The sequence below is a fragment of the Capra hircus genome, chromosome 5 (genome assembly GCF_001704415.2).
Source record: "Capra hircus breed San Clemente chromosome 5, ASM170441v1, whole genome shotgun sequence".
In the NCBI taxonomy this organism is placed as follows: Eukaryota; Metazoa; Chordata; class Mammalia; order Artiodactyla; family Bovidae; genus Capra; species Capra hircus.
The window spans coordinates 111,301,194-111,329,053 of record NC_030812.1 but is presented as its reverse complement, the minus strand read 5'-3'; the positions used below and the strand labels follow the sequence as shown (position 1 = coordinate 111,329,053).

The window sequence follows — 27,860 nt, the reverse complement described above, 5'->3', positions numbered from 1 at the left end:
CAGGAAGGTAAGTATTTAAGTATTCTGTGCAACACTGTAATAAAAAAATGGAGGCAACCATAACATCTAATGGGTAAGTTGATACATTTATACAATGAAATACTATCCAATACTAACTAATCAACTTAGTTCCATGATGTTGCGTGAAAAAAGAACAAGTTTGCAGAATATTTTGTGTAAAATGTTGGGAACAATGTATGTAAATGTAAGCACAAACAAGGCAGAGTTAACTGTTCTTGAGCCCCTACAGTGTGACCCCACAGCAGCCCTGACCAGTTACTGTGTGTTAGCACGTTAACAGAGGCGCAGCCCTGCCCAAGAACCCACAGCAGGAGGAAGTCTAGGTCTGGGACCCACGGGCTGCCCGGCCCCTCGAGGACCCCCCTTGCTGGGCTGGTCCAGGGACTTGCGTCTCAGGCCTGGGCCAGGATTCAGAGCAGGAAGCCCTGTAACTCCAGCCACTGCTCCCGCCATGCCCGTCTCTCCCTCACCTCACAAAGCCTCCCATTCAGCTCTGCCCCTGCTGCCAGGTCTGTGGGCCTGGAGGGGGGGCTCCCCCGGCATCCAGGCGGGGGACCGTCGCCAGCCTTTCCCTGTGCTGCTGCGCCTCCAGGCCGACTGGCCGGGCGATCGGAATGGCGGGGTGAGTCTTGGGGCCCCAGGGTTGCTGGGGGGGTCAGAGAAGCTGCATGGCTGCAGGCAAGCCCCTGTCCCTCTCTGGGCCTCTCAGGGATGGGGGAGAGGGGCTCTGGGATCTTTCCGGACAGAGATTCTCCAAGGGTCTCAAAAGAGGGTTTCGAGGAAGATGGCGGGTGCAGCTGCTCCCAGGAGCTCTGCTGGGCTAGTCCTCCAGGAGCCCGGCTGAGAGCCTGGCAGCCCTCCAAGGCCTGGATGCTTGACCTTGCAGGGATCTGTCCCCATGCAGCCCCCTGAGCCTCAACCTCACTACAGATTCTAGAGGATGCTGCCAGCCCCAAGGCCAGGCTGGACCCTGGGACTCCAAGGAGACTGCAAAATAGATGGTGACAAGCCAGTGAGCAGAAATGGGGGCAGCTCAGGGTAGAAGCCAGCCCAGGGGTCAGGAAGGGGTGCTCAGAGAGAGCTAAGGACAGACATGGGAACAGCTGGTGAGGTTCGCGTGGCAGGCAGACGAGAGGGAGCTGCTCTGCATACTTACGGTAGGGGAGCTAAGGGGGACGCTGAAGGCTCCGAGCGGGTGGGTACCTGTCAGGGAATCAGGACTCAGGACCTCCCAGCAAAGGCAGTGAGGAGATGCTGGAGGGTTTTCAGCTGGGGTGTCAGGGCCCACCTGTATTTCGGAAAGTTCCCTCTGGGTGTTGGCGGTGAGCGGAGGGCTGGTGGAGCAAGGAGTGCCACCGTGGCATGGTGGGCCCCGTGGAGAGGCAGGTAGCAGTTGGGAGGTGAAGGGGTCTTGCTGGGCAATGGACAGATGGTGGGAGGACAGATGGATAAGTGGACAGACCTGGCCCAGAGCACAGCTCCAAGGCCATACCCTCAGTTTCCCCCAGGCCAGGCCAGCTGGGTGGCACTAAGATGGAGAGATGAGAGCAGAGGAATAAACAGGAGAGAAGTCAGAGCTCCCACCAGTCTGCCTGTCAGAGTGGCGCTGGCCAGCCACCAAGGCTCCTCAAGGCTCTCGAATCCCATGACACCTGGTCCTCCGAAGTCTAGCCTCACTTGGGCCAGGCCTGGGTCCACCCCTCCAGCTGCCGGGTCGTCTTCTCAAGGTGGATGTCATGCTCCCTGGCACCAGGGTGCCGATGCCACATCGGTCTGAGGAACAGCTGACTCTCCATCGCCAACCTCACCCCAGGAGGACAGGCCTCCCCTGGACCCAGGAGCCTCCGCACTGCCTGTTCACTCCTCTGAACTGACTGGGCAAGGCCTCACCAAGGCACTGGGCAGATAGAGACTCGCCAGGTCATCCCTCTGATCCCGTCTCCTCTGGTGTAAAACAGGGAATCCCAGCTCTGTGGAGGAGTTGGAGGCTCAGGATAACGAAAGCTTCCCCAGCGCCAAAGGAGGAAGATGTCTGATGGGCTCTGGGACAAGAAGCAGGGCTCAGGGAAGTGGACAGTGTGGGTCTCTCGTTCTGCGAACAACTGGCCCTTCTCTCTGGCAGGCCCCAGAGCGTCTCCCTGGTGCTGTTGATTCCACTGCTGCTGCCGCTGGGGCCAAACCGGTGCGCGGTGGCCCAGCGCTGTCCACAGGCCTGCGTCTGCGACAATCCCAGGAGGCATGTCTCCTGCCGGCACCAGAACCTCACCGAGGTGCCAACCGCCATCCCTGAGGTCAGCAGGGCAAGGTGGGGTGGAAGAGGACAGCGGGAGGAGCCTGGGCTGGCACCGGAGGATCTGCCACTACCTGGCTGGGGAAGGCCCCAGCAAGTCACTTTTCCTCCCTGAGCCTCCGTCTTCACATCTGTAAGATGGGAATGATAACAGCCTACAACGGAGATGATCTATTTAAAATCCTAAGTGATTGGAACAAGTTATGTGACGTATAATACTGAGTTAATTACAGGCCCTGGGGCAGCGAACTGGGGACCTACTGGGATAAGGTATGGTCTCTGCCCTGCGGAGTCAAGAGCTGGAGAATCAAAGTAGAGGGGGCAGTGACAATTCAATGAGGAAAGTGCAAGAGTGGGGGATACCCGGGTGGCCGTGGAGGAAGGCTTCCTGGAGGAGGCGTCAGGAAGCAGGATGGAGAGAATGAGGGGGAGGAGACTGTTCCCAGTGAGGGAAGAGCAGCTGCCAGCATTAGCAAGGGGCACAGGCTGTGGTCCGGGTGCCCCTCAGCTTCCCCTCCCTCTCCCTGCTCAGCTGACCCAGCGTCTGGACCTGCAGGGCAACGTGCTGCAGGAGATCCCCCCGGCTGCCTTCCAGGACCTGCCTCACCTGACGCACCTGGACCTGCGGCACTGCCAGGTGGGGCTGGTGGCCGAGGGCGCCTTCCGAGGCCTGGGCCGCCTGCTCCTCCTCAACCTGGCCTCCAACCGCCTGCGCGCGCTGCCCCAGGAGGCGCTGGACGGGCTAGGCTCGCTGCAGCGGCTGGAACTGGCGGGGAACCTGCTGGAGGAGCTGCGGCCAGGAACGTTTGGGGCGCTGGGCGCGGTGACCACGCTGAACCTGGCCCACAACGCCCTGGTCTACCTGCCCGCCATGGCCTTCCAGGGGCTGGTGCGCGCCCGCTCGCTGCAGCTGTCGCACAACGCGCTCAGCGTGCTAGCCCCCGAGGCCCTGGCGGGCCTGCCTGCCCTGCGCCGGCTCAGCCTGCACCACAACGAGCTGCAGGCCCTGCCCGGGGCGGCCTTGTCCCAGGCCCGCGGCCTGGCCTGCCTCGAGCTGGGCCACAACCCGTTCACCTACATGGGCGAGGAGGATGAGCTGGCGCTCCCCGGCCTGCGAGAGCTGAGGCTTGACCACGGGGCCCTGCAGGCCCTGGATGCCCGGGCCTTCGCCCGCTGCCCCCGCTTGCATACCCTGGATCTCCGCGGGAACCAGCTGGACGCCCTGCCGCCGCTGCAGGGCCCGGGGCAGCTGCGCCGGCTGCGGCTGCAGGGAAATCCGCTCTGGTGCGGCTGCCGGGCCCGGCCGCTGCTGGAGTGGCTGGCGCGGGCGCGCGTGCGCTCGGACGGCGCGTGCTGGGGGCCGCGGCGCCTGCGCGGGGAGGCCCTGGAGGCCCTGCGGCCCTCGGACCTGCGCTGCCCCGGGCCCGGGGCGGAGGAGGAGGAGGCCGAAGAGCTGAAGGCCGCGCGGCCCCGCGCCCCTGACGGCGCCCCTGAGAAGGAGGCCGGGGCGGCCGGGCCCTGCCCGCGCTCCTGCGTGTGCGTGCCGGAGTCGCGGCACAGCAGCTGTGAGGGCCGGGGCCTGCAGGCAGTGCCCCGCGGCTTCCCCAACGACACCCAGCTCCTGGACCTCAGGCGGAACCGCTTCCCCGTGGTGCCCCAGGCGGCCTTCCCGGGCCTGGGCCGCCTCGTGTCGCTGCACCTGCAGCACTGCGGCCTCACGGAGCTGGAGGCGGGCGCCCTGGCGGGGCTGGACAGCCTCGTCTACCTCTACCTGTCGGACAACCGGCTCTCCGGCCTCAGCGCTGCCGCTCTAGAGGGCGCCCCCCGCCTGGGCTACCTGTACCTGGAGCGGAACCGCTTTGTGCGGGTGCCAGGGGCCGCCCTGCTCGCTCTGCCCAGCCTCTTCTCCCTGCACCTGCAGGACAACGCCCTGGACCACCTGGCGCCCGGTGACCTGGCAGGTGGGCGGGCCCTGCGCTGGCTCTACCTGAGTGGAAACCGCCTCGCCCGACTGTCCCCTGGGGCGCTGGGCCCTGCTCGGGAGCTGGAGCAGTTGCACCTGGACAGGAACCGGCTGGGCGAGGTGCCCACTGAGGCCCTGGAGGGGCTGCCGGCCCTCCTGGAGCTGCAGCTCTCTGGGAACCCGCTCCGGGCCCTACGAGATGGCGCCTTCCGGCCCGTGGGCCGTTCACTGCAGCACCTCTTCCTGAACAGCAGTGGCCTGGAGCAGGTGGGCTCAGGGGAGGAGGGGCGAGGGGAGGCAGGCTGGGCATGGGGGCCCTGAGATGAGCCAGGCACTGTGCCTGCCCCTAAGAGCTCAGGTGTGGGCCACAGATCAGGCTGAATGCTGTGCCACAGGGAGCAGGGAGGACGCTGCTGAGGCCTGGAGGCGGGAGCTCCCCAGGGTCTGTGGGATTACCTCTGTTACACATGTTGTGGGCAGGGCTTTTGTTATAATTATATGGGGGTATATATATATATAATTATAATTATATTATAAACATTTATAAGTCATATTTATATTTATAATCAAATATTTATAAATAAATGATATTATATGGGGGATAGGGCCTAGCAGAAAGAACCATGAACTGGGGGGTCTGGGTGACTTGCAGAGGGCAAGTGCTTGAGGCCTAGGCCTAGTGTGGCCCTTCGAGCCTGTCATGGCTCAGGTCGGGTCCCAACAGGACCAGCCTGAGTCTTCCACCAGCACTGCCCTTCCTGCCCCCGCCTTGGGCTCGCCACTCCCCAGGCAGGCAGGAGCTCACACCAGGGCCTGGCGCCTTCCTGCAGATTTCTCCTGGGGCCTTCTCGGGCCTGGGGCCCCGGCTCCGGAGCCTACACCTGCAGAAGAACCAGCTGCAGACGCTGCCCGCCCTGCCCGGTCTCAGTGAGCTGGAGCTCGTTGACCTCAGCGGCAACCCGTTCCACTGTGACTGCCAGCTGCTTCCGCTTCACAAGTGAGCACCCCCGCCTGAACCCCCCCAGCTAGGGGCCCGGCCAGCTGCTCTCAAGCCCCCACCATCTCCCTGGGGGCACCAAGTCGGTGCCATCTGAGCACCTTTCACGGGGGAGGATCCTGCCAGGGCCAGCTACCCTCTGGGGAGCCACCCCACAGGGCTTGGGGTGGGTTTCCCAAAGCCTCTATTCCCTCATCCATAAAGCGGGGGTGAAATCTGCCTGGCTGAGTGGACCTAGTCAGTGTGTGAGCGCTGTACATCACTGCCCAAGAAAGCAGCAAGGGCCCTGGAGCCCAGTGACCGGGGCTCAAACCCGCCTCTGTGATTGTCTCCTTTTGAGGAACGTAGCCTCTCTGTGCTTGTTTCGTCGTCTGTAAAGGGGATGATGGCGACTGTAAAATGATGTTAAATTCAGTAGCTTGTCTAGATCAGTTTGGCTCACCAGTCCTCCGCCACTGTTTATTACTGGCCCCCTTTTACAGGAAGGGGATTGAGGTTTGACTTGCTCAGGATCACTTAACTGGTGCGTCCACTCTCACCCACTAGGCCCCACCGTCCCCAAATCCCTGAGGACCTCCTTGCTGTCCTCAGGAAAGCTCGGCACAGGGGCTTCCCCACCCCTTTTCTTCTCAGGTGGCTGGCTGGGCTGAACTTGCGCGTGGGGGCCACCTGTGCCACCCCTCCCAGTGCCCGTGGCCAGAGGGTGAAGGCCGCAGCTGCTGTCTTTGAAGCCTGCCCAGGCCGGGCTGCCAGGAAAGCCAAGCGGACACTGGCCCCAGGCCTGGCGCCCGGGGGGCCCCCATGAAGGGAAGATGGCAGAGAGCGAACAAGGTTGGCCGAGGGGTGCGGGCAGGAAGACCTTGGTGGGTGGGTCAGGTTTTAAGGCCATTATGGTAATAGGAGTCTGACTTGTCTTGGTCCCAGTTTCATGAGGTTGTAGATCTGGGCAGGGACCAGATCTTCTTCGGGTGGCTTCTGAGAGTGATGTCCACCCTCTCCAGCTCTGGGCTAAGCTCAGAGGGGGCTTATGAGGAAATGACTGCACACCTTTTGTCCCCTGGGCAGTGGCCTAATTAAGCTGCAGCCTCCCGGGACTGTGTTTGTCCAGAAGAATCCCACAGTGATGGTCACTGCTGGCTTGCTTCAATTCAGCCTTTTCCCACCCAATCTCGGGGCCTCGCTTGTTGCTGGGGTGGGAAGAGCAAGGGTACAGGCGTGTTGTTGGCACCACGGATCAGACTCCATCACCCCCTTGACATTACATTTGACAAAACATATAGTTTTCTTTTTTGCTTTTTAAAGTAATTGGGATCATAATTCAGTTCATTCAGTCGTGTCCGACTCTGCCACCCCATGGATTGCAGTGTGCTAGGCCTCCCTGTCCATCACCAACTCCTGGAGTTTACCCAAACTCATGTCCATTGAATCGGTGATTCCATCCAACCATCTCACCCTCTGTCATCCCCTTCTCCTCCCGCCTTCAATCATTCACAGCATCAGGGTCTTTTCAAATGAGTCAGTTCTTCGCATCAGGAGGCCAAAGTATTGGAGTTTCAGCTTCAGCATCAGTCCTTCCAATGAATATTCAGGATTGATTTCCCTTAGAATGGACTGGTTGGATCTCCTTGGAGTCCAAGGGACTCTCAAGAGTCTTCTCCAATGCCACAGTTCAAAAGCATCAATTTTTTGGTGCTCAGCTTTCTTTATAGTCCAACTCTCAAATCCATACACGACTACTGGAAAAACCAAAGCTTTGAGTAGATGAACCTCTGTCAGCAAAGTAATGTCGCTGCTTTTTAATATGCCGTCTGCTGCTGCTGCTAAGTCACTTCAGTCGTGGTTGGTCATAACTTTTCTTCCAAGGAGCAAGCGTCTTTTAATTTCATCGATGCAGTCACCATCTGCAGTGATTTTAGAGCCCTCCAAAATAAAGTCTGACACTGTTTCCATTGTTTCCCCATCTACTTGCCATGAAGTGATGGGACCAGATGCCATGATCTTAGTTTTCTAAATGTTGAGCTTTAAGCCAACTTTTTCACTCTTTCACTTTCATCAAAAGGCTCTTTAGTTCTTCTTTGCTTTCTGCCATAAGTGTGGTATCATCTGCATATCTGAGGTTATTGATATTTCTCCCCGCAAGCTTGATTCCAGCTTGTGCTTCATCCAGCCCAGCATTTCTCATGATGGACTCTGCATTTAAGTTAAATAAGCAGGGTGACAATATACAGCCTTGACATACTCCTTTCCCGATTTGGAACCGGTCTGTTGTTCCATGTCCAGTTCTTAACTGTTGCTTCTTGACCTGCATACAGATTTCTCAGAAGGTAGGTAAGGTGGTCTGATATTCCCATCTCTTTCAGAACTTTCCAGTTTGTTGTGATCCACACAGAAAGGCTTTGGTATAGTCAATAAAGCAGAAATAGATGTTTTTCTGGAACTCTCTTGTTTTTTTCTGTGATCCAGGGGATGTTGGCAATTTGATCTCTGGTTCCCCTGCCTTTTCTAAAACCAGCTTGAACATCTGGAAGTTCACTGTTCACATACTATTGAAGCCTGGCTTGGAGAATTTTGAGCATTACTTTACTAGCATGTGAGATGAGTGCAATTGTGCAATAGTTTAGGCATTCTTTGGCATTGCCTTTCTTTGGGATTGGAATGAAAACTGACCTTTTCCAGTCCTGTGGCCACTGTTGAGTTTTCCAAATTTGCTGGCATATTGAGTGCAGCATTTTCACAGCATCATCTTTTAGGATTTGAAATAGCTCAACTGGAATTCCATCACGTCCACTAGCTTTGTTCATAGTGATGCTTCCTAAGGCCCACTTGACTTCACATTCCACAATGTCTGGCTCTAGGTGAGTGATCACACCTGGGGTTTATTTTATTTTGGCTGGGCTGGGTCTTGTTGGCTGCACGGGCTTTGCTCGAATCGCAGCAAGTGGGGGCTACTGATTGTGGTGCGCAGGCTTCTCACTGTGGTGGCTCTTGGGCTTCAGCAGTTGGCTGCACGTGGGCTCAGTAGTTGGAGCTCCTGGGTTCTAGAGCACAGGCTCAGTAGTTGTCCTGCATGTGGCATCTCCCCAGATCAGGGACCAAGCCAGCATCTCCTGCACTGGCAGGTGGCTTCTTTACTAAGTCGTCAGGGAAGCCCTAGGATTTGTTTCTACTTCTATTGAAAGTAGCTGTTCCTCCCAGGAATACAAAGGCCTTGAAGGACACGGACCCTGATCCCCAGCAGAATGTTCTGCGCTGGAGTGCTCTCCAGATTGAAGCCACCGAGTCTTGGTTGTGACCTGGCCGACGAGCTGGAGTTTAATCCCACTGTTCCCATTTCTTGTCAACTTAGGTCACCAAGTTACTGAACCTTAATGAGCCTTCTCTCTTACATGTAGAATAAAGTCAGCACATCCTCACAGGATCAAAGATGAAGCAAGCAGTGTGAACACCTGTAAACTAGTGTCTGGCATGAGGCTGTCACAAACGCGGAATCCCTTGCTTCCCCGTCCCTCGAGCAGCCAAGAGTCCGACGGGGTGACAGTAAAGGAAGGTGCAGGGGGTTCCACCAGCGTTTGCCCCAGAGCGCCGCTCACTGCAGGCCGTCGTCAGGCAGTGGGCAAGGAGTGGAGAGGCTTCTGTTCCCCAGGACATCTTCCAGTCTTCACGTGTTCCCCACCCCCTCGACCCCCGCATCCCAGGGCAAGGGCAGTGGAGGGGCAAGGTTCATTGTGTGCCTTGAGCTAAAACGTCCTGGAGGTCAACACTGCCATCTGTGACTGGCTAACCTCTAGGTCCCAGGGATGTATGTACACTTGGCCATATACTCGCTGACGGCAGCTCTGTGCTGGGCACGAGGGGCATGAAGACACGGGCTGGGCCTTTGGGGAGCCCGGGGTCCTGGGAGGGAAGTGGCAGGGACAAAGAGCATAGCGTGTTGCTGTGGAGACACGTGCCATTTTGCACTCTTCATGGGTGAACTCTCCCCGTCTGTAGCCGACCTGGAGAGGTGGCGTCTCAGAACAGAAGGAACACTGACAGACTGCAGCAAGAAAGGGATTTAATCATCTCACAGGATTTAAGTGTGGGAAGCCCATCTGGGGCTGGAACCGTGGCTAAACTTGTCCTCTAGCCCTGCCTGCGGCGCCCAAGCACTGTGGGCATCAACTTCTTCACTCAGGAAGAAGCAAAACTGAAAGCCAAACAAGTCCCATCTCCCCAGAAGCTCTTCAGTCAGAACTTGACCCTTAAAGGGCAAGAGCATAGGGGACAATGATTCTCCTCAGCTGGGCAAATCACCCTCAACAAAGGCAGGTGATGCGAGCAGGCTGTGGAACTGCAAGCCACCGTCAGCCACCCTCCTCCACTGAGCCACCCGTCACCGTGAGGTGGGTAAGGGGAGGCACAGCCCCTGTCACATTTAGGGGAGTTCAGGCTACAAGAGCCTCGTTTCTCTTCCACGTGAGCCTGCACAGTGCCTTTAGGAAAGGACAAAAGATCTGGTTCTCTGAACTGGAATTGGCTCCCCTTGGGCTGGTCGCCCATCTCTGGGATGACACCCAACAGCAGGGTCCTCAACACACCCAAGGTCAGCACCCCATCTGGCAAGCATGGACCATAGCAGCTATTACAGGGTAACACAGGGACACACCCAGCCATGCTGTCTCTACTCAAACACGTGGAAGGAAAGAAGGGCTGAGGAGAGCAGCCTGTTACCACCTAGGCCCCAGGTCTCCTGAAGAGATGGTGGGTCCGAGGGAGAAGACAGCTTCAAAGGAGACTTAACTGCAGAGAAGCAGCAGCTGAAATGTGGGCAGACGCTAGATGAAACTTCTAGATTGTACTTTCAGAGGAGCAGCGGAATCAAAATATATTATGGAGTTAAGGACATGCACAGTGAGGAAAAGGACCAAGAAGTATGTCCCCGTCTCCAGGACCTCCTCCAGGGCCACGTCAGCCAGCAGGGCAGACCATCCCCTGTGTAGAGGCCCCGAGACTTTCTGGCAAGGCCAGACCTCTTCCTGGTTAACAGAGAAAGAAAAGCACAGGTCCCATCCAGCTGGGCTCCAGAGTGGGTTAAGTTCAACGCTGGTGGCACCTTCTCTCTCAGGATACCTGCATGCCTGCGCACACGCCCACCCCTACCCCCCTTTCCTGTGGCACAAGGACTGGTGTGGTCTCCCCCACCTGAGGCCCTGGCAAGCTCCCTTTCCCAGGGAGCAGACCTTATCTCTGCTCCTCTTGGAAATGGAGTCAGTATTTATGCCAAGGGAAAATCGATCAAGGCCACTTCACAACTCACCAGGACCTACATGCTGATCACTGCTGCTCAGCTGCCTGCCAGAGCTGGGTGTGGGTGCTGGCACAGGGATCCCCAACATCCTGGGGGTGCCAGGAGGAGCAGAGCCCCAACCGAGGCAGGAGGGGGCGCTCCGCATGGAGTCTGGGGCAGAGGCTGTACCTCTCACACCACTCTCGTCCATCGGGTGACCGTCTGTCCCCACCTCGAGACCTGCTCGGGCCTAACCACTAGCCAGCTTGTCTCCCGTGTGTAGCCCCCACCCTGGCAATGGAGCAGTGTGGGGGGAGTGGAGGGGACTAGTGAGGAAGAGCTTCAGGAATTCGAGCTGGAGAGGGAGCTGCTCGCAGGCAGCCCCCGTCCATGGCCTTGCTGGAAAGGCCAGAGGCTAGAGACCCTGGCTGCTCCTTGGGTGCCTGGCCCACACAGCACCAGGCAAAATGTATGCAAAAAGGCTCAGTCTCCAAAGTAAAGTAGGTTGGCGTGGTGGCCAGAGAGGCGCCCTGGGCTGGCTTCCGGCTGGCAGCGAGGAAGGCTCAGGCGTCCGTCTCCTGTTTGATGTTCTCGACGGGCACTGGCAGCTCTGGACTCGGGGCCTTGTCGCCCGTGGCCGCGTCCAGGTGCTCTTCCTTCACACGCACGGCGATGACTGAAGAGGGAGAGAGGTACGGGGCAAGGAGGAGGGAGCATGGAGCTCAGGATCTGGAGAAGGAACCGGGCTTCCTACAGACAGGGGCCCTTGGGTGTGGTGGGCAGCCAAGGCCTAGGGCCCCGTCCCACCAGCCTGGCAGGCAGCCCACCCTGTTGAGGGCTGGGGGTGCAGAGGGCCAGGCCGGTGCTCGGCTCCATTCAGAGCTGGGGGCGGGTGTCTGGGAAGCCCTCCAGGCTCAGTGGTCTGAGAGATTTCTTGGTGCCCAGAAAATGCCCTTCAAGCCTGCCTCTGCCCTTCTGTGCCAGGTGGGGAAGGAGAGGACCGGCCTCTGAGCAGGGAGCCGCCCGCCGGCCCCGCCCGGGAGGCTCTTACTCTCTTCAGGAGCAGGCTCCGATGGGGCCTTCGCTGCCGCCTGCAGGTCCTCCTCCAGCAGGGCCTTTTTGGACCCCTGTCTGAGGGGCCGCGTCTTGGCCGGTGGTATTCTTTTTCCTTGGAATAAAAACAGAATTCAACCCAGGTGAGGGCTGTATCCATATGCAATAGCGGCCAGGCAGCCCAGCAGAGGGGTAGGTGCCAGCTGGGGAGGACCGAGGCCCAGCTCTGACCTCAGCCCTCAGGGCTGTGGGTCCAAGGGGCAGAGCTTCTCCCCAGTAAGGGGTCAGTGCCCCCACCCCGCCATGGTAGTTCAGCTTCCTGTTTCTGCTCCTCACTTTCTTCACTTCTACACCGTCACTTTGCCAGCCCTGATTCGGGACGGCACAGAGTCCTGCCACTCGATCCACACCACACCCTCACAGGATCTTAACCCTGCCGAGGGACCGCATCTGTTCCCTCTGTTCCCTTTCGGGACATCCTGTCTTCTGCGGAGACCACGTCAGGGAGCCCAGCTCACTGCAGCTCAGCCTGGGGCCTGCTGAGGTTGGGCCAGCCTGTGAGAGGTCCCTAAGCTTGGTGGTCACCCTCGCTTCCTTCCCCTGGGGATCATGGGAGAATGACTTCCGTCTGTTTGCTCTAACATTTTTACTTTCATACACTGCAGCTGCACAAGGCCTCAGAGACCAGGCCACCCCTGACCCCTGCTCCAACCCATATAGTCTCTTGTGTCTTTTCCTCAGCATCCTGAACGCTGCCAGAGACCAGAAGACTCCCTCATTGTGCTCTGGGCCCCTAAGATACAGGGTGATGGATGAGCTCATGGGCAAGGGGCAAAGGAGAGGTGGGAACATAACGAGTGTGACTGATCTGGGTAGGGATCCCTGCCCAGGGACACAGGCTCAGGTGATCCCAGGTCCCAACCCAGCCGGGTAGCTTTAGAGCACCACTTACGTTTCTTCCCAAACTGTTTCTTCTTCTTCTTTGTGGCCTCTTTGGCTTTCAGAGGTGTGGTGGGCTCTGTTGTTGAAAGACACGGACATGAGGTGAGAAGAGAGTTCTGAGAGGACATAGGCTGCAGGTACGTCCCGAGACCCCTGCCCACCCCTCACGGGCCTCCCTTACACAGGGGACGCTCCTGAAGGAAAGCCAGAGCTGGGCCGTGAGAACGGGGAGGGGCTGCGGGGAGGGACTGGATGACAGCTGTCCCTTCTTCCCACCCGCATCACCAGGGTGCTCAGAGGGGCCTGGGGGATTTACCTGGTGCACAAGGGCACGAGCATATGACAGAGTGGGCAAGGTCAAGGAAGGAGCTCTGCAGGCCAGAGGGAGAGGGAGACAGAGAAGTCAGGAGCAGGAGGGGGGAGACCAGGGCCACTCTCTCCCTAGAAGTGGTCCAGGAGATGCTCGATCTCATGCCAGGGGGCCAAAGGTGGGCATGCGGCACGGGGGGTGGGGTGGAGGGTAGTTGGCAGGAAGGAAAAAGAAAAGGAAAGTCAAGAGCCCTTCAGGGCCAAGAGAGCCCAGACCTGTGGCCACAGGTGGCTGGAGCTGGTAGCCGGTGAGCTCACACCAGCCAACGGGGTAGATGTCTGGGGACTCGCAGTCCACCCACTGGTCGTACTCGCTGTCCCAGCCATCGAAGTGGATGCTAAGGAGCCGGTGCACCACCCGCTTCACAGTGGCCACGCAGATGAGACGGGGCTCCATCAGGTCCACGGCCTCCAGCTTCATGCCCACCTTGAAGCCGTGGTTGGGGCAGTCCTGGGATGGGGATGAAGGCCAAGCAAATCAGCTAAGTCTCCATGCTGGCAGGGCAGCCCTGGGTGTGGGAGCAGGGGTGGGGGCCTCAGACCAGGAACCCCTCTGCACTGTGATCCCAGGCACCAGCCCCTCTGGGAAAGGGACTGGCTGACCGTTCAGCACGCATCCACATCAGAGTTTGGACTTGTCCCCGAAACAGCTGATCTTAGCAGCAGGGACTTGAGAGGAGAAGGGGTTGGAACCGCCACCTTCGGTGGCAGTGGGCAGGGTTGGTCTCCTCACCATGTTGAAGAGTCTCGATGGAGCTGCCTTTGCCTTGGTCTTCTCCAAGTAGGCCTCCCAGCTGAAAGTGTGAGCCTCGTACCCTGCAGTGGAAGGTGGAGATGAGGGAGGGAGGGAGGTGAGGGGGAGTCCCGGACAGTGCCAAAGGGGCTCCTGCAGCTCCATCAGGACTCAGCCCAAAGTCTCCCCAGCAGCCTTCTTCCCTCCTGCCCAGGCTGGTACCTGCTCTAGGACCATGGTCCTGTAGTACAGGGTGTTCACTGCCCAAAGGGACAGGTGGGAGTTCTGCTCACCAAGCCACATGGGGCCGTGGGGCCAAGCCAGCCCAGACTAAGAGCTAGTGGTGACCGTGGGGAGTGCTGTCACCTCTCCAGTCCACTCAGACTTCAACTCCAGGGGTCTGGCTTGGCCTGTGGCCTCAACCCTGCTCCCTCCAACTGTATGCCAGTCTTACCTTTTGGGGGTGTGAGCTCAATGTCATTCTTCTGGCAGAAGTTGGCTGGGAAGATGGCATGGGAGGAGGCGTGGTAACAGAACCAGTCGGAGCCATCTGTGGAGGGGCCTCCGTCCACACAGATCATCAGGTAGCCGTCCAGGAGGACCTAGTGGAGGCGGAGAGGGAAACAGAACCTGGTGCTCTAAACTACACCCCCATTCCAGGGTGAGGCGGCAGGACAGGGACAGGAGACGAAGCTGCTTTTCAGAGCACTCAGCACTCATGTAACCCATAATGGTAAAATCATCTAGCTTCCTCACGTGTGGTCAGTCATGTCAGACTCTGCAACCCCATGGACTGCAGCCTGCCGGGCTCCTCTGTCCATGGGATTCTCCAGGCAAGAACACTGGAGTGGGTTGCCATTTCCTCTTCCGAGGGATCTTCCCGACTCCCTCAATGGACACCACATGCTGTGCCAGCAGGAACTGTGTCTGTCCTTTTGTCACTGTGTTCTCAGGGGTGAACACGGGGGCCCAGCCTGGAGGTTTGCTAGACAGACACATCAGCGTGTCCCCAGGAAGGCCAAGGGGTGGTGGCTGGCTCCGCAGGCTGCAGCAGTAACAGAGGTTTGCAACAACGCCAGCTTGGCTAAGGCGTGGCAAGGCCAGCGCCCAAGGAGACAGCAGACGGTGGTGGGAAGGCCCACACTTGCCCTAGGACCAGGCTCAGGTCAGGTGTTCCATAGCACCCACGGGTGGCTGGCCAGGGACTCGGCTAACCTGCCAGCTTGATGCCGTGGCCGACATGCCTGGACCAGCCCACACGGTTGGCAAGCCTCTGTCTGACCCCCGAAGAGAAAGCAGATTCCGAACCAGGAGCCAAGTCTATGTGCACGAAAACCAGTAGGGGGCACTCTGCCACTGCCCTGTCCGTAGGAAGCGCTGCTTGGAGGCCCAGGGCGCCCAGACTCACCTTGCAGATGGTCGCCACGCAGATGTTGCCCAGATTCAGGGGGTCAATGGCCTCCAGTTTCATCCCTTCCTCAAACCAGCCACCTTCTGTGTAGACAGCTCGAACCTTAAAGGAATGGGGCAACTGGGCAATCTCTGGGCTGACCCGGGGAGGGGTGGGGAAGAGGCCTCAGCTGCCGACGGCCTGGTAAGGAAAAGGGGAGAGGAAGGGAGATCCGGGGCCTCAGGTCTGGAGTGGACCTGCAGCCAAGGGGCAGTGCCCAGGGCTGGGCCTCACCTTCTTGAACAAGTAAGGAACAGCGTCACAGTAGATTTTCCGGAAGGTGGGGTGGTGGGCCATGTCACTGCGCCTCTCTTTTAGGGAGATAGTGGAGGGAGGAAGGGAGAGAAGAAGTTGAAGCTGCTAACAGGACCATCTCCACGCCTCCCCCAGAATGTGGGGCTGCTCAGCAACCTCCCACCCGCACCGAGGAGCTCTCTGTTCGAACTATTCAGCCCTGAGGACCCAGACTCCTCCTACGTCGCAAGGAGAGGATGTGGCCTGGAACCTCTAGCTGTGAATTAACTTTTACCATTTCAGGCTGGAGAAGGAAATGGCAACCCACTCCAATATTCTTGCTTGCAAAATTCCACAGACAGAGGAGCCTGGCGGGCTACAGTCCATGGGGTCACAAAGAGCTGGACATGACTGAGCAACTAACACACAGAACACACTTCAGGCTGAGTGTCACTGGTCAAGTCACTCAACCCCTTGGGACACCTGGTCCAGTCCTGCCATCCTCAGGGTAAAGATGACTGCCCCCATTACTCAGAGTAGTTGTGGGGTGCAGAGATGTGCCCCCCTGACCAGGCCCATGCTGGCCAGGGACTCGGCTAACCTGACAGCTTGATGCCGTGGCCGACTCGCCTGGACCAGCCCACAGGGTGGATCAGGGGACTCCACATGTGGCACCAGAAGTCGTCGTCGCTGTCACCATCCTCATAGAGGAGCCGCAGGCGGCCCCCGATGACTGTGTCCACCACGGCCATGCGGGTCCGGGACACCTGGGACTTGTCCACCACCTCCAGCCGCATGCCCTGCCGAAAGGGGTACTTCATGCTCTCCACCATCTGCAATGACATCAGAACACAGGCCTGCTGGGGGCGATCCCTCCCTCCCACTGTCCAGTCCTGTCCCTTGGGAGTAACCAGAGGACGGGATGGGGCGGGGGGCGGGAAGAAGCCGGCAGAGGAGCCCCTCCTGCCCGCCAGGTTCCACCCTGGCTCCCAAGTCCCTGGGATGATAGAATATTTACAATGTATGCACCAAAATGTCAGCAACTCATTGTGATGGGAATCACAGACTGCTTTTCAGATTAAGGAAACAGGTGCCCCAGGGAGGTCATGTGACTCACCTGGAGTCACACCGGATCATTAGTGCCAGAGCTGAGCCACAAATCTCGTCCTGGGGTCCAGCTCTATGCTCCTTCAGGGATCTGCACTCTGATTACACGAGTCCCTCCCAGTGCTCTCTACCTTCCAGCCCCTGCTGACAGCACTCACTCAACCAGCCTGGTGTTTAGAGAACTGAGCACCCTTTGCCTCGATACCTCTAATTTCAGCCCTGGCTCTGCTGGGCTGCAGCTCTGAACAGCTCTCCTAGCACCTCAGCAGTAATGCCTGCCTCTTGGACACAGCCAAGGATAGTGACCAAGATCCCACAGCAGCTCTACAGCCCCGGTGGTGGGGCCTGGGTGAAGAGACAGGCAGTTCTGTCTGCTGAGATTCTCAAGCAGTCCTGCCTGGGACAGAGGATGATACGGAAGTTCTGTGGCTTTTCCAGCACCGGGGCACTGCGGACTCAGGGAGAGCCATTCCAGTTTCTTAGTGGTGGTGAGGCCTGAGCAGTGCAATTCCAAATCCCACCAGGAGGGGGAGCGTGCCAGATGGCAGTGCCTTGTATACAACAAGCACTTAGTCAAATCTACTGAATGAATAGAGGTCTCCTACATTGCAGGCAGGTTCTTTACCACTAGCGCCACCTGGGAAGCCCAGTTGAATGAACGCTCCTGAAAATGCTATGAGCAAAGGGAAGGATCTGGAAGAGCACACCAGCAGACAAAGCAACATGACCGATGAGGCTGGAACAGAGAAGGGAGCAAGCTAATGGTAGAAGACGCCCACCACCCATACTTAGGGAGCTGCTCTGATGGCTAAACCAAGGGGGTCTTAGAAAAAATACTCCAGTGAGCAGCACCAAGGACCGACAGAAGGGGAAAGGGCAGGAGCAGGCCAGTCAGGAGACCCCAGGGTGCGCTGCCAGACCTTGATATGGAAGTCCACAGGAAGTGTCCTGGAGCCCACCAGGCGTTTCATGAGGTAGCCCTTCCAGTCGGTGAACTTGGCATGGATGGCTGGGGAGACAGAGCAGAATCCTGAATACAGACTGCCACCACTCTGCTGACGGGTGCCAGTCTGCCCCAGAGAGCAGCAGAGGGCCTGAATGACATATTTCTGCCTTCTCAGGCCGGCAGTCCTGGACTCCCCAACCTGCACCTGCCCTGGGGCCTCTGGACGAGGGAGGAGAGGAAGTGAGGAGGCAGGAGGGCTCTGGGCTAGTCTGACTTCTCCCAGGGGGGGCCACAGGAACCAGGACGGGGAGCACTCACTCCGCGGGGGCACCAGGATCTTGCTGTTGATGGCACACCAGCCGATGGGGTGGACATCCACAGTCCCCAGGTTGCACCAAAAGTCATGGCTGGCATCATTTTCAAAGCCTTCATACCGGAGCAGCACCCGGTACCCTGAGCAGGAGGAAGGGGAGATGAACTCTTAGGCCTAAACCAGGCTGCCTACTCCAAGAACCCCTTCTACAACAGCCAGAGCGAAAACAAACCCCTGCCATGTACCTGGAAAGCAGTACGGCACAGTAGGGGAGTAATTTTCTACGGCCTGATCGACCCCGGAATGAACTTCAAAATGGGGGTTTCCAAACTCGCCAAGCTCTGTGGCCCTCTCTAAGGTAGGCAACACGAAAGCATAGCAAGGAGGGAGAACCAAACTCCAGTGGGCGGGTTTTTTTGTTTTATGAAGCTGATGTCTGCTCCGGCACTGCCTGTCCATCTGGAGATGTCGCCCCCAGCCCCTGACCCCGCCTTGGCCGGAGGAGCACCTACCTGCTGCCTGGATGACCGAGGCGATCCAGTACACCCGGCTGGGGAGCACGGCGTCGCTGTTGAGAACCTCTACCTTCATTCCCTTCATCACATCCTCCCACTGGTCATAGAGTGGGACCTGCGCGGGGGTGAGAGGGTTCAAGGGGACAGTGAGCCACCTGGGTGGGCAGAGGAGAGCGGCTGGCCGCAGGGCCTCACAAACGCGCTGTATCCTCTCCTTTGCCCCTCGGTATTTCCCCTCACTGTGTGTGGAAGGCCGGGCCCAGCACCAGGGAGGAAGCGATGAACGGATGCACCCGCCTCTGTGATGAGCCGAGTCAGGGGACGGGAGTCGCGGTGTCAGACAGCCCTGCTAATCTCTACAGGACCGGCTCCCAGTTGTTACCCTCTGGCACATCACACCTGTACCAGCAGACATCTAGCATTTCCCACTCTGACTATGTAACAGGCGCTTCTAAGACACAAACAGCACTCCTTCAATCGTCATACCGGGTGGCTGGATTTCTCTCGTGGTACAGTGGGTAAGAATCTGCCTGTCAGTGCAGGTCGTGAGCTCAATCCCTGGTTGGGGACTAAGCACCCACAAGCCAAGGGGCAACTAAGCCCTTGCATTGTAACAAGAAGCCCCTGTGCTCCGCAACAAAGACCCAATGCAGCCAAGATAAACTAAATAGGCCTTCTCCAGATTGCCTGGGGTTTAGGAGGCCCCTCGGCCTCTCTCTGCACCTGTGGGGGACCACTGCTCAGGCCTGCACTGCAAGCCCAGCCCTCCAGTCTCAGCCTCGGCCGCTTCTCAGTGACAGCCACCTGGGGCTTCCCAGGTGGCTCAGTGGTAAAGAATCTGCCTGCCAATGCAGGGTTCGATCCCTGAGTCGGGAAGATCTCCTGGAGGAGGGGATGACAACCCACTCTAGTGTTCTTGCCAGGAAAACTCCAGGGATGGAGGAGCCTGGCGGGCTATAGTCCACGGGGTCTCAAGGAGTCAGATGCAATTTAGGCATTGACAGGGAGTCAGGGAGGCTTTAGCAGAAGGGGTTCCAGGAGGCACCCATATCTGCCTCCCAGGAGCCAATGGGCTGGGGGCAGTTCACAGGCACCAAGCTGTCAACAGGAAAGCACTAAAAATGGGAGAAAAGAGAAAGGGATTCTCACAGTTGGCTCTGGATACCAAAGCACAAAGTGCCATTATGTGAATCAGCCTGGGGGCGACCTCCGAGGGGAGTGCTCCAAGCCCTCGATGAGGGTCTTTGGGAGGACTTGGTGAAGAACAAGTGGGCAGAAAGGTGAATTGGAGCGAGTGGCAAAGCCAGGCTTTGAGCACCCAGACTTCATCCTGTTCCCTCCCGGTGCTGAAGCAGTGAGGCAGGTGGGTGAGCCAGCAGCAGCGCCCGGGCCCCTGCCCTCCCTCCCCTCATGCCCAGGGCACTCACATGCTTAAAGCAGCTGACAGGAGCAGCCTTGTAACTGTGATCCTTCAGGAACTTCCCCCAGTCGAAACCCAAGACCAGCGCTGCAGAGCCAAGAGGACCAGAGTTGAGGGGTTGAAGTGCGGAGCTCTCGCAGCAGTCACTCCAAGAAACCAGGCGGGCCTGAGGACTGGGAGCAGCCTGGGCCGACCCCATACCTACCCCAGCAGTGGCCACTGCAGGAACCCGGGCCTGGGGACCGGGAGCACAGGCCCCTTCCCACCACGCAGCCCAGGCCCACCCCATACCTGCCCCAGCAGTGGCCATCAGGATGGGACAGGGAGGACCTCATCCAGAGGCTGCCAGACTCTCAGTAAAGGGAAGACTCAGAGGGAAACGTCTGATCTTTCTCCCTCAAGAGAAAGAGGGAAATTCAAAGACCCTCAAGGCTTAAATTCCTCAGACCGCCCCCAACGTCTCATTGGCCACAGCCAATCTAGATGGGTGGGAGGCACACACACCACAGTCCCTCCAGCCCTGATCTGGGAGCTGTGTCAGACCACCTAGTACACAGCTGCCAGTCTACATTTACTTAGAAACAGCTACTCATGCTCAGAAAGAGAGAAGTTCCTGATCCCATCACCCTTCTTCACACCAGATCTAGGTCTCCACTGCCCCAGGAAAACAAAAGCTACAGGCAATGCTAAACAAAGGAAGCTAAATCTTGGCTTTTCAGTGCTCAAGAGTACAGTGATTGAGGGATCTTCTGGGCCATCTCACAGTTACTCCCAGGTGAGGAAGATGCCATCTAAAGCGAGCCTGGGCTGGCCCTTCTCCAATCCTGGCTCCTAGGGAGCGACGCCCCCCTCACCTGCTGAGTCCTGGCACCACACCCCACCGGCTTCCTGAGCACCAGTCCCCACTGACTTACCGTCCTGCCCAGTTGGGGTCCCATCGGCAAGCTGTCCTGTCCCCTGGGAGTGGAGGAAGGCTCCAATTTTGGCAGACCAAGCAGCTTTGTGCAGAACTTTGGCCTTCTTAGTAGGTGGTTTTCCCTGGAGGAAGGAGAGCCTGTCGGTAGCCTAAAGGCTGATAACAAGGCTCTGGATTTGGACTGCCCTGGTAATCTCTTTGGGACTCTAGTTTCTTCACTTGTAAATCAAGATGATAACAATTATAATGCTTAGCTCAGGGGGGAGTTGTAAGGGTGAGGGTCACATATTGTGCTGAACTCAGAAAGCACTTAGCCATTGTTCACCTGCCGGGGTGGGGGTTGGCAGAGCCAGAGGGCAGGGAGGGATACATTTTTCCATCTTTTAAGCTCTGCTACTGCCAGGAAGTTCTCGCTGGTGGCCAAAGCTCTCAGCCATCTCCTTCCCCTGGTGCTCCTATAGGTTTATGGCAGAGAAGGGGCTTCAGAAGGCTCATGAACTGAACAGAGTTTATGAGGTGCTCAAAGGGTCCTACCCCAGAGTGAAAGGCCACTGACCTGTGTGTGTGTTAGTCGCTTAGTCATTTCCGACTCTTTGCGACCCATGGACTGTAGCCCGCCAGGCTCCTCTGTCCATGGGATTTTTCTTCAGGCAAGTATACTGGAGTGGTTTGCCATTTCCTTCCCCAGGGGATTTGCCAGACCCAGGGGTGGAGCCCAGGTCTTCTGCATCAGAGGCAGATTTTTTTACCATCTGAGCTATAAGGAAAACCTAGTCGGTAATTTGTAGCTTAAGCACTGATCAGAGAGGCCCAGAGAATTTATTAAAGAGATCAATGATTGGGGGAGAATGGACAGACGCATATGTATGGCTGAATCCCTTTGCTGTTCACCTGAAACTAGCATAACATTGTTAATCAGCTATGTTGTTGTCTAGTCACTCAGTTGTGTCCGACTCATTTGCAACCCCATGGACTGTAGCCCATCAGGCTCCTCTGTCCATGGGATTTCCCAGGCAAGAATACTGGAGTGGGTTGCCATTTCCTTCTCCAGGGGATCTTCCTGACCCAGGGATCAAACCCACCTCTCTTGCATTGGCAGGCAGTTTCTTTACCACTAAGCTGCAAAGGAAGCTACTGTAATACAAAGTAAAAAGTTTAAAAAAAAAAAAAAAGAGAGAGATCAATGAACTAGAAATGTGGGTTTAGGGAGTTCCCTGATTGTCTAGTGGTTAGGATCTGGTGCTTTCACTGCCATGGACAGGGTTCAGTCCCTGGTCAGGGAACTGAGATCCTGCAAGCCAAGTGGCACAGCCAAAATTTAAAATAAAAAAATGTGGGTTTAAGTTCCAAAATCACTGCAGATGGTGACTGCAGCCATGAAATAAAAAGACACTCCGTGGAAGAAAAGTTATGACCAACCTAGACAGCATATTAAAAAGCAGAGACATGTCTCTTTGCCAACAAAGGTCTAGTCAAGGCTATGATTTTTCCAGTAGTCATGTAAGAATGTGAGAGTTGGACTATAAAAAAAGCTGAGTGCTGAAGAATTGATACTTTTGAATTGTGGTGTTGGAGAAGACTCTTGAGAGTCCCTTGGACTTCAAGGAGATCCAAACAGTCTATCCTAAAGGAAATCAGTCCTGAATGTTCATTGGAAGGACTGATGCTGAAACTCCAATACTTTGGCCTCCTGATGCGAAGAACTGACTCCTTTGAAAAGACCCTGATGCTGGGAAAGATTGAAGGTGGGAGAAGAAAGGGACAAGAGAGGATGAGATGGTTGGATGGCATCACCGACTCAATGGACATTAGTTTGAGTAAACTCTGGGAGTCAGTGATGGACAGGGAGGCCTGGCATGCCGCAGTCCATAGCGTCGCAAAGAGTTGGACACGACTGAGCGACTGAATTGAACTTAAGTTCCACTTAAGACCTGGCGCCAAATCCTGGCTCTTCAGTTTTATTTGTGTACATCTGAGTAAGTTAGCAAAAATTTTTGAGGCTTTGAAATAGTAATCTTGAAAAATTCATTAAAAAAATTCATTTTTTAGGAATCACTGGTTAGACTGAGGGTGCCAAGCCCTCTACAAGTATCCCCAGACTGTAGTTAATAACGATGTTATTCTTAGCTCACTGGGAAGGACTTTCTTATGTCTTGACTAAAAGCTGAAAAGTGGGGGAGACAACAGTAGCTGTCTCATGAGTGAGAGATAACATGCACGAGGCTTTAACTAGAAGAGCTGGGCTGAGGCCCACATCAGGCTTCACAGGACAATTACCTGGGGTGCTCGTTAAAGCCTCCTATGTCTAGGCTGTGCTCCCTCCCAATTAAACCAGAATCTTCATGAGATTTTTGAAACCTTCCAGGTGACCCCTACGTGTAGTCAAGTTTGAAAACCAGTGTAGTGAAGACACAAGGCCAGGCTCCTGAGATGAGGCTCCAGTCTCAGCTCTGTCCTCTTCCTATAGAGCCCACAGGTAGATGATTCTCCCTCTCCGGACCTCAGCACACTTGTCAGTTAGTATGTGGGTTAGACAACACATCTCCAAGAATGCTCCCCCTTCTCAGAGTTCTACAAATGTCAATAGGAGAGGCTGGTAAGACTAGTTGGTAATACCAACTAGAGGTTGGTAAGACTTTCTAGGCAGCTGCCTGTGGAATGGAGTCAGAGTCAAGGTACCATCTTCTCAAACCCCCTGTGGCCGGAGAAGCTTGTGGACCATTTCCCAGCTTCCTTTCAGAGCATTTGTAAAACTGCAACAGGAAGACATGGGTGCCAGACTCCCCCCCGAGTTCTTGTTTACAACTTATTGAGGGCAGCGGTTCCCTGGCGGCCCAGTGGTTAGGACTCTGCACTTCCACTGCAGGGAGCATGGGTTTCATCCCTGGAGCTGAGATTCCCGCATGCCATGCAGCACAGCCAAAAAGAGAACTTCCTGAGGACACATCAGACCCTTACGGGTGAGGGTTGGGGGTGAAGGGAAGCTCCAGGAATCTGCAACTTACTGAGCTCCAGAAATGGGTGCATAAGAAATACCAGGCTGTTTACAACCTCAGAAGGCTACAAGCAACGTCCTGCCCAAGCCCTCTGGGCCCCTCACCAGCACAGGTAGTGGTTCCTGACCCAGCAACCAGGGGCCCAGGAAGGGTCTTCCAAGTGACTGCCTCTCACCTGCAATCTTGCCAAGATACTGGCTTTCTTGGAGTTGGAGGAGTAGCTCCTGGAACAGGAGACACTGCAGAATCTCTTGGTCTTGGAGAAGAAGGCTTCCCTGGTACCCACGATCCCACACATCTCACAGACAGCTGGGAAGAGAATTTAGCATGTGACTCCCTTGATCATCACCCCAGTTCAAACAAAATGATGGGCCCTTCAAACCTGGGGCACTGCATTAACCCCCTAAGGCTGACAGAACTGGAATAGGAGGAAGCGATTTGGGTGTGTACCCCTGAAGCTGTGTGGCATCCCTTGGCTCCGTGTGTCAAAATGGGGCTAAGGAGAATCCCTGCGGACAACTGGGAAAGTTTGCAAAGAGGAAAATGAGAAGACAAAAATGTACCCATATCATTTAATTTCTGTGGGCCTGTTTTCTTCTCATCTCTAAAGAGGCTGAACTAGATCAATGTTTCATCCCTGATATCACGTTAGAATCACCTGGAAAGCATTTAAAAATGCCCTGATTAGAATGACCTGCTCTGCGGTGGGACACAGACATCAGTGGTTATGAGAAGTTCCCCAGATGATTCTAATGTGTGGCCAGGCGAGTGCATCCCCAGACTAGATGGTCTCTAATAGTTCATTCTAGTCCTAAGATTCTAAGATAATGACTGGAAGAAGATAAAAGGGAGAAAAATAAAAGAAAGGGGAGACAGGACTTCCCTGGTGGTACAGTGGCCAAGAATCTGCCCGCCAGTGCAGGAGAAGCGGATTTGATCCTTGGCCTGGGAAGATTACACGTGCCACAGTGCAGCTGAGCCTGTGCCCCAAAACTACTGAGCCCGTGCACTGCAACTACTGAAGCCCGTGCACCTACAGCCTGTGGTCCGTAATAAGAGAAGCCACCACAAGAAGCCCACATACCACAGCGAAGTACCCCCATTTGCTTCAACTAGAGAAAGCCCGCGTGCAGCAATGAAGACCCAGTGCAACCAACGGTAACATAAATAATTTAATGAAAATAAAAGGGGAGAGAGGAAAAGAAGACAGGATGAATGGAGAGGCAAAGAGTATTAGATGCTCCTCTTCTAAAGAGTAAAGGGACCAAGAAACAGGAGTATCATCACAGACCATCTAACCTGCCTCTTTGCACAGGCAGTCCCCACACTGGAGGCCCTGACTCAGAGATCCAGCAGCTGTACAAGCATCATACCTCTGAAGCCAACTGGCTTCCAGATGATTCACGGGGATTCTTATCTGCCCTCATCCTCTTACCTGGAGGTCACTTAATTCTGTATTTCCTTGCCTCTCACTTCCGACTCACGAGCTATTTCTTGTCCCTTCCCAGAGAGTAACCAGATCACATTAGGTGTCGTATATTCTCAAGACCCAGGCTTAGAAATCCACCAACTATTATTATTTACACAAATGCAAAAGCACCACCATGTTAATGATTGGCATCTAATATGTGCTGAATGAATATTAATTGTGAGAAAAGAATGAAATCACAACTTGAAATCAGACTGAAATGACCCTTGGGGATACTTGGGGTGCCTCTGTCTCTCTCACAGGTCCTTAGACATCGGATCAAAGAGCCCTTTACACCTGGATGGCTCCGCCCACCTGGCCTACATCTGCCTCTCCATCCATAGCCTCTGAAACCTCCCTATCTTTGGGGGACACTTTGAAGGCACCTGGCTCAGAACCACTGCCGTCCAAGGACCGGGGCGTCCCAGGGCTGAGCAGATGCAGCGGGGAGGTGGGCAGCTCCCCTGCTTCCCGATCCTCATGTTCTGCTTCGCTTGACTCCTCAAGATAGGAGCTGCTCTCACTGCCCACACTGCTGTTGTAACTCCGGAAGCTGTCATAGCCGCCGAAGAGCTCCAGGTCATCGTCTTCCTCTTCCTCCTCCATCGGTTCTGAAGACGGAGTCTCCTAGGAAAAGGATGACACAAAGCAGGCAGGAGCAATCGTGGTTGGCTTACTGTAAGACAAGGGAAACTGCAGGTCTGCTATCAACTCCCTTTCCAGGTCCTGGTCAAGTCAATGCTTCTGGGCCGAGTGGCAGGTACAATCAAACACCCCTTTCGTAAACACCAGGATCATTACTCTTGTTTATACCTTTCTCAACTGCAAGTCAAAAGAATACCTTAGCCAGACAGAAACATGTATTAGGAATTCACCAGGGTCCTCTGCGGATTTATACATGACGACATTTTACCACAATTCACACAGAACAGAGTGATGTGAAAATATACTAAGCATGGTGCTTCGTGAAGACAATCTGGAAAAGATGTATTCCAGAAACTCATTCTTCCCCCTTCAGCAGGTATACACCAAAGCAATTTCAACTCAAAAACAATTTAAGTCAGACGAAAGTTAATTTGGGGCCCAGACTGCCCTAAAGAGGATTTGAGGCAAATGACATACTAGCACTGTGGGACATACCATAGCTTTGGACTTAGCCTTGATCCTAACTAGCTGTGGGTCCTTGGGCAAGTTATTTAACCTGTCTGGGTCTCAATTTTCTCATCTATAAAACAAAAAAAAATTTGGTTCAAAAGATGTGCAATGTGAAATGAGGTATAAGAATCTATGTGGCATGTAGCAGAAAAGGTGTGAAGCGTTTGGGCTCTAGGCCAAGACTCCAAAACCATCCCTACTATATGACCTGCAGCAGTTCAATCTCAGTGCCTTGGTTTCCCCATCTGTAAATGAGGACAATTCCACCTATTTCATAGGCTTTGGGGGAGAAGTAAGGGTTACTATGGGAAAGGCACTCAGAATAGTGACATGCACACAGCAAGTGCTCAATAAATGCTGGTGATCATTACTGGTTAAAAGCACAGGCACTCAAATCGGATATGCCAGAGCTGGAATCCGGGCTCTCCTACTTAGGGCTCTCGGTTTCTCCATCAGTACAACGGCTCTAACAAGCCTTCTTTAGAGGGCTGCTGTGCGCACCCAGGCGCTATGTAAAGCCTAGTTCTGTTCCCAGCAGTCAGTGACAGCTCTGAAACTGGGAGTTATCCTTCACACTCTACACTGATGATGATTCTTCTTTACTCTCGGAGAGTTTGTGAGCGATTCCACTTTATATTTACACTACCTTTGCAAATGTGCCAGAAAGGACATTCAAATATAAGGTAACCAGAAGCCAAATGATGAAAGGATATATGGGTTGCAGGTGGTGGGAAGAATGGGAAAAGCAAAACAGGGAGAGTTTTGGAACTTGACAGACTTAGTGCCCATCTCCTTCACTTTACAGCTGTGTGGCCCTCCTGGGGAGTGGCACTACCCTCTCCAAGCCTCAGGTGCATGATCCATAAAAAAACAGACAATAACACAGGACTTGTTACTGTGGGATAACGCACGAGAACGCTCCAGATACGGAGTGTTTATTAAACTTTAATCTTCCTTTACTTCCCACCAGGATGTGACAGGCCTCACAGTCCCTAAAGATGCCACCATGAGACAAGGGGGAGAAGGAAGATTCAGGAGCTCTCATATCCTGAACCCAGTTCCTCTTCCCCCAGGCCAGTGAAGCTGTTCTTCCCTCAACCTCACTCGGACCCAGGAGAACGGGAGCAAAAGGCGATGCGAATCGCCTCTGGCCTTGCTCAGCCTAACTACCTGTTTATCCATTCTTCCATCCTCCACCCTCCAGGCGTCGCTCAAAGGCCCACCGAGCGAGGCTCTCGGGGTTCCCTTTCCGAGAAGTCCTCTCCCTCTCACCTCGACGCCCCGGGGCTTCTCCATGAGACCTAACACAGTTTCTTCAACCGTCACCAGGTGCAGGAAGCCATATTGGCCTCGCCGCTCTCCCGGAGCTTACTCATTGGCCGCCTCCCAGGGCCGAAGGCCAATCACGCTGCAGGAAAGAGGTAAAGCCGGTTCCGCGCTCGCCTGAGCCCCGCCTCCCCTGGAGGCGGGGAAGCCGCGGGTGCTTATGGGACTTGTAGTTTCCTCTGGGCTGCGCGTGGAGGGGGTCGTTGCTATGGCGACGTGAAAATTTCCCCGCCCCAGACCTGCCTGGCCCGGGAGGATAGTTCTTGTTTCTACACGGTAACCTCTTGCTATCACACCGACTCCGTTCTTCATTAAACAATTATTGAATACCTAAGAAGGTACTAGCAACCTTCCCTGGTGGCTCAAAGGTTAAAGCGTCT

At 55.6% G+C, this 27,860-nt stretch overlaps 2 protein-coding genes across 3 annotated transcripts; one reads left to right on the top strand and one right to left on the bottom strand.

Moving 5' to 3' along the window:
* On the top strand, positions 473–6,252 carry CHADL (chondroadherin like). Its single transcript, XM_013964307.2, is given in 6 exon segments — positions 473–643; positions 2,058–2,312; positions 2,844–4,541; positions 5,105–5,271; positions 5,905–6,044; positions 6,047–6,252. Coding segments are annotated over 6 exon segments (2,553 nt in total). The 3' UTR covers positions 6,169–6,252.
* On the bottom strand, positions 9,309–27,554 carry L3MBTL2 (L3MBTL2 polycomb repressive complex 1 subunit). Of its 2 annotated transcripts, XM_005681104.3 has the most exons (17): positions 27,427–27,553; positions 25,386–25,626; positions 23,707–23,840; positions 20,534–20,657; positions 19,627–19,706; positions 18,197–18,314; positions 17,690–17,824; positions 17,346–17,434; positions 15,920–16,151; positions 15,319–15,395; positions 15,043–15,147; positions 14,089–14,236; positions 13,635–13,717; positions 13,118–13,352; positions 12,543–12,608; positions 11,589–11,705; positions 9,309–11,213 (listed from the first exon to the last, which is right to left on the bottom strand). In XM_005681104.3, the coding sequence occupies exons 1-17, from the start codon at positions 27,448–27,450 to the stop codon at positions 11,101–11,103; spliced, it is 2,121 nt and encodes a 706-aa protein (XP_005681161.3). In that variant the 5' UTR covers positions 27,451–27,553; the 3' UTR covers positions 9,309–11,100. The 2 variants fall into 2 exon arrangements, with proteins under 2 accessions (XP_005681161.3, XP_017904302.1); XM_018048813.1 differs by lacking the exon at positions 11,589–11,705 and having other exon boundaries at positions 27,427–27,554.

What these genes read in the sequence shown, in the direction of transcription:
- L3MBTL2 (XM_005681104.3), bottom strand. Translation starts at nt 27,450, where the DNA reads ATGGAGAAGCCCCGGGGCGTCGAG. An exon ending in CCAGCCACCTGTGGCCACAG is followed by an intron (nt 12,609 to 13,117) that starts GTCTGGGCTCTC and finishes TTTCAACAACAG; the next exon opens with AGCCCACCACACCTCTGAAA. An exon ending in GAAACAGTTTGGGAAGAAAC is followed by an intron (nt 11,706 to 12,542) that starts GTAAGTGGTGCT and finishes TTTTATTCCAAG; the next exon opens with GAAAAAGAATACCACCGGCC.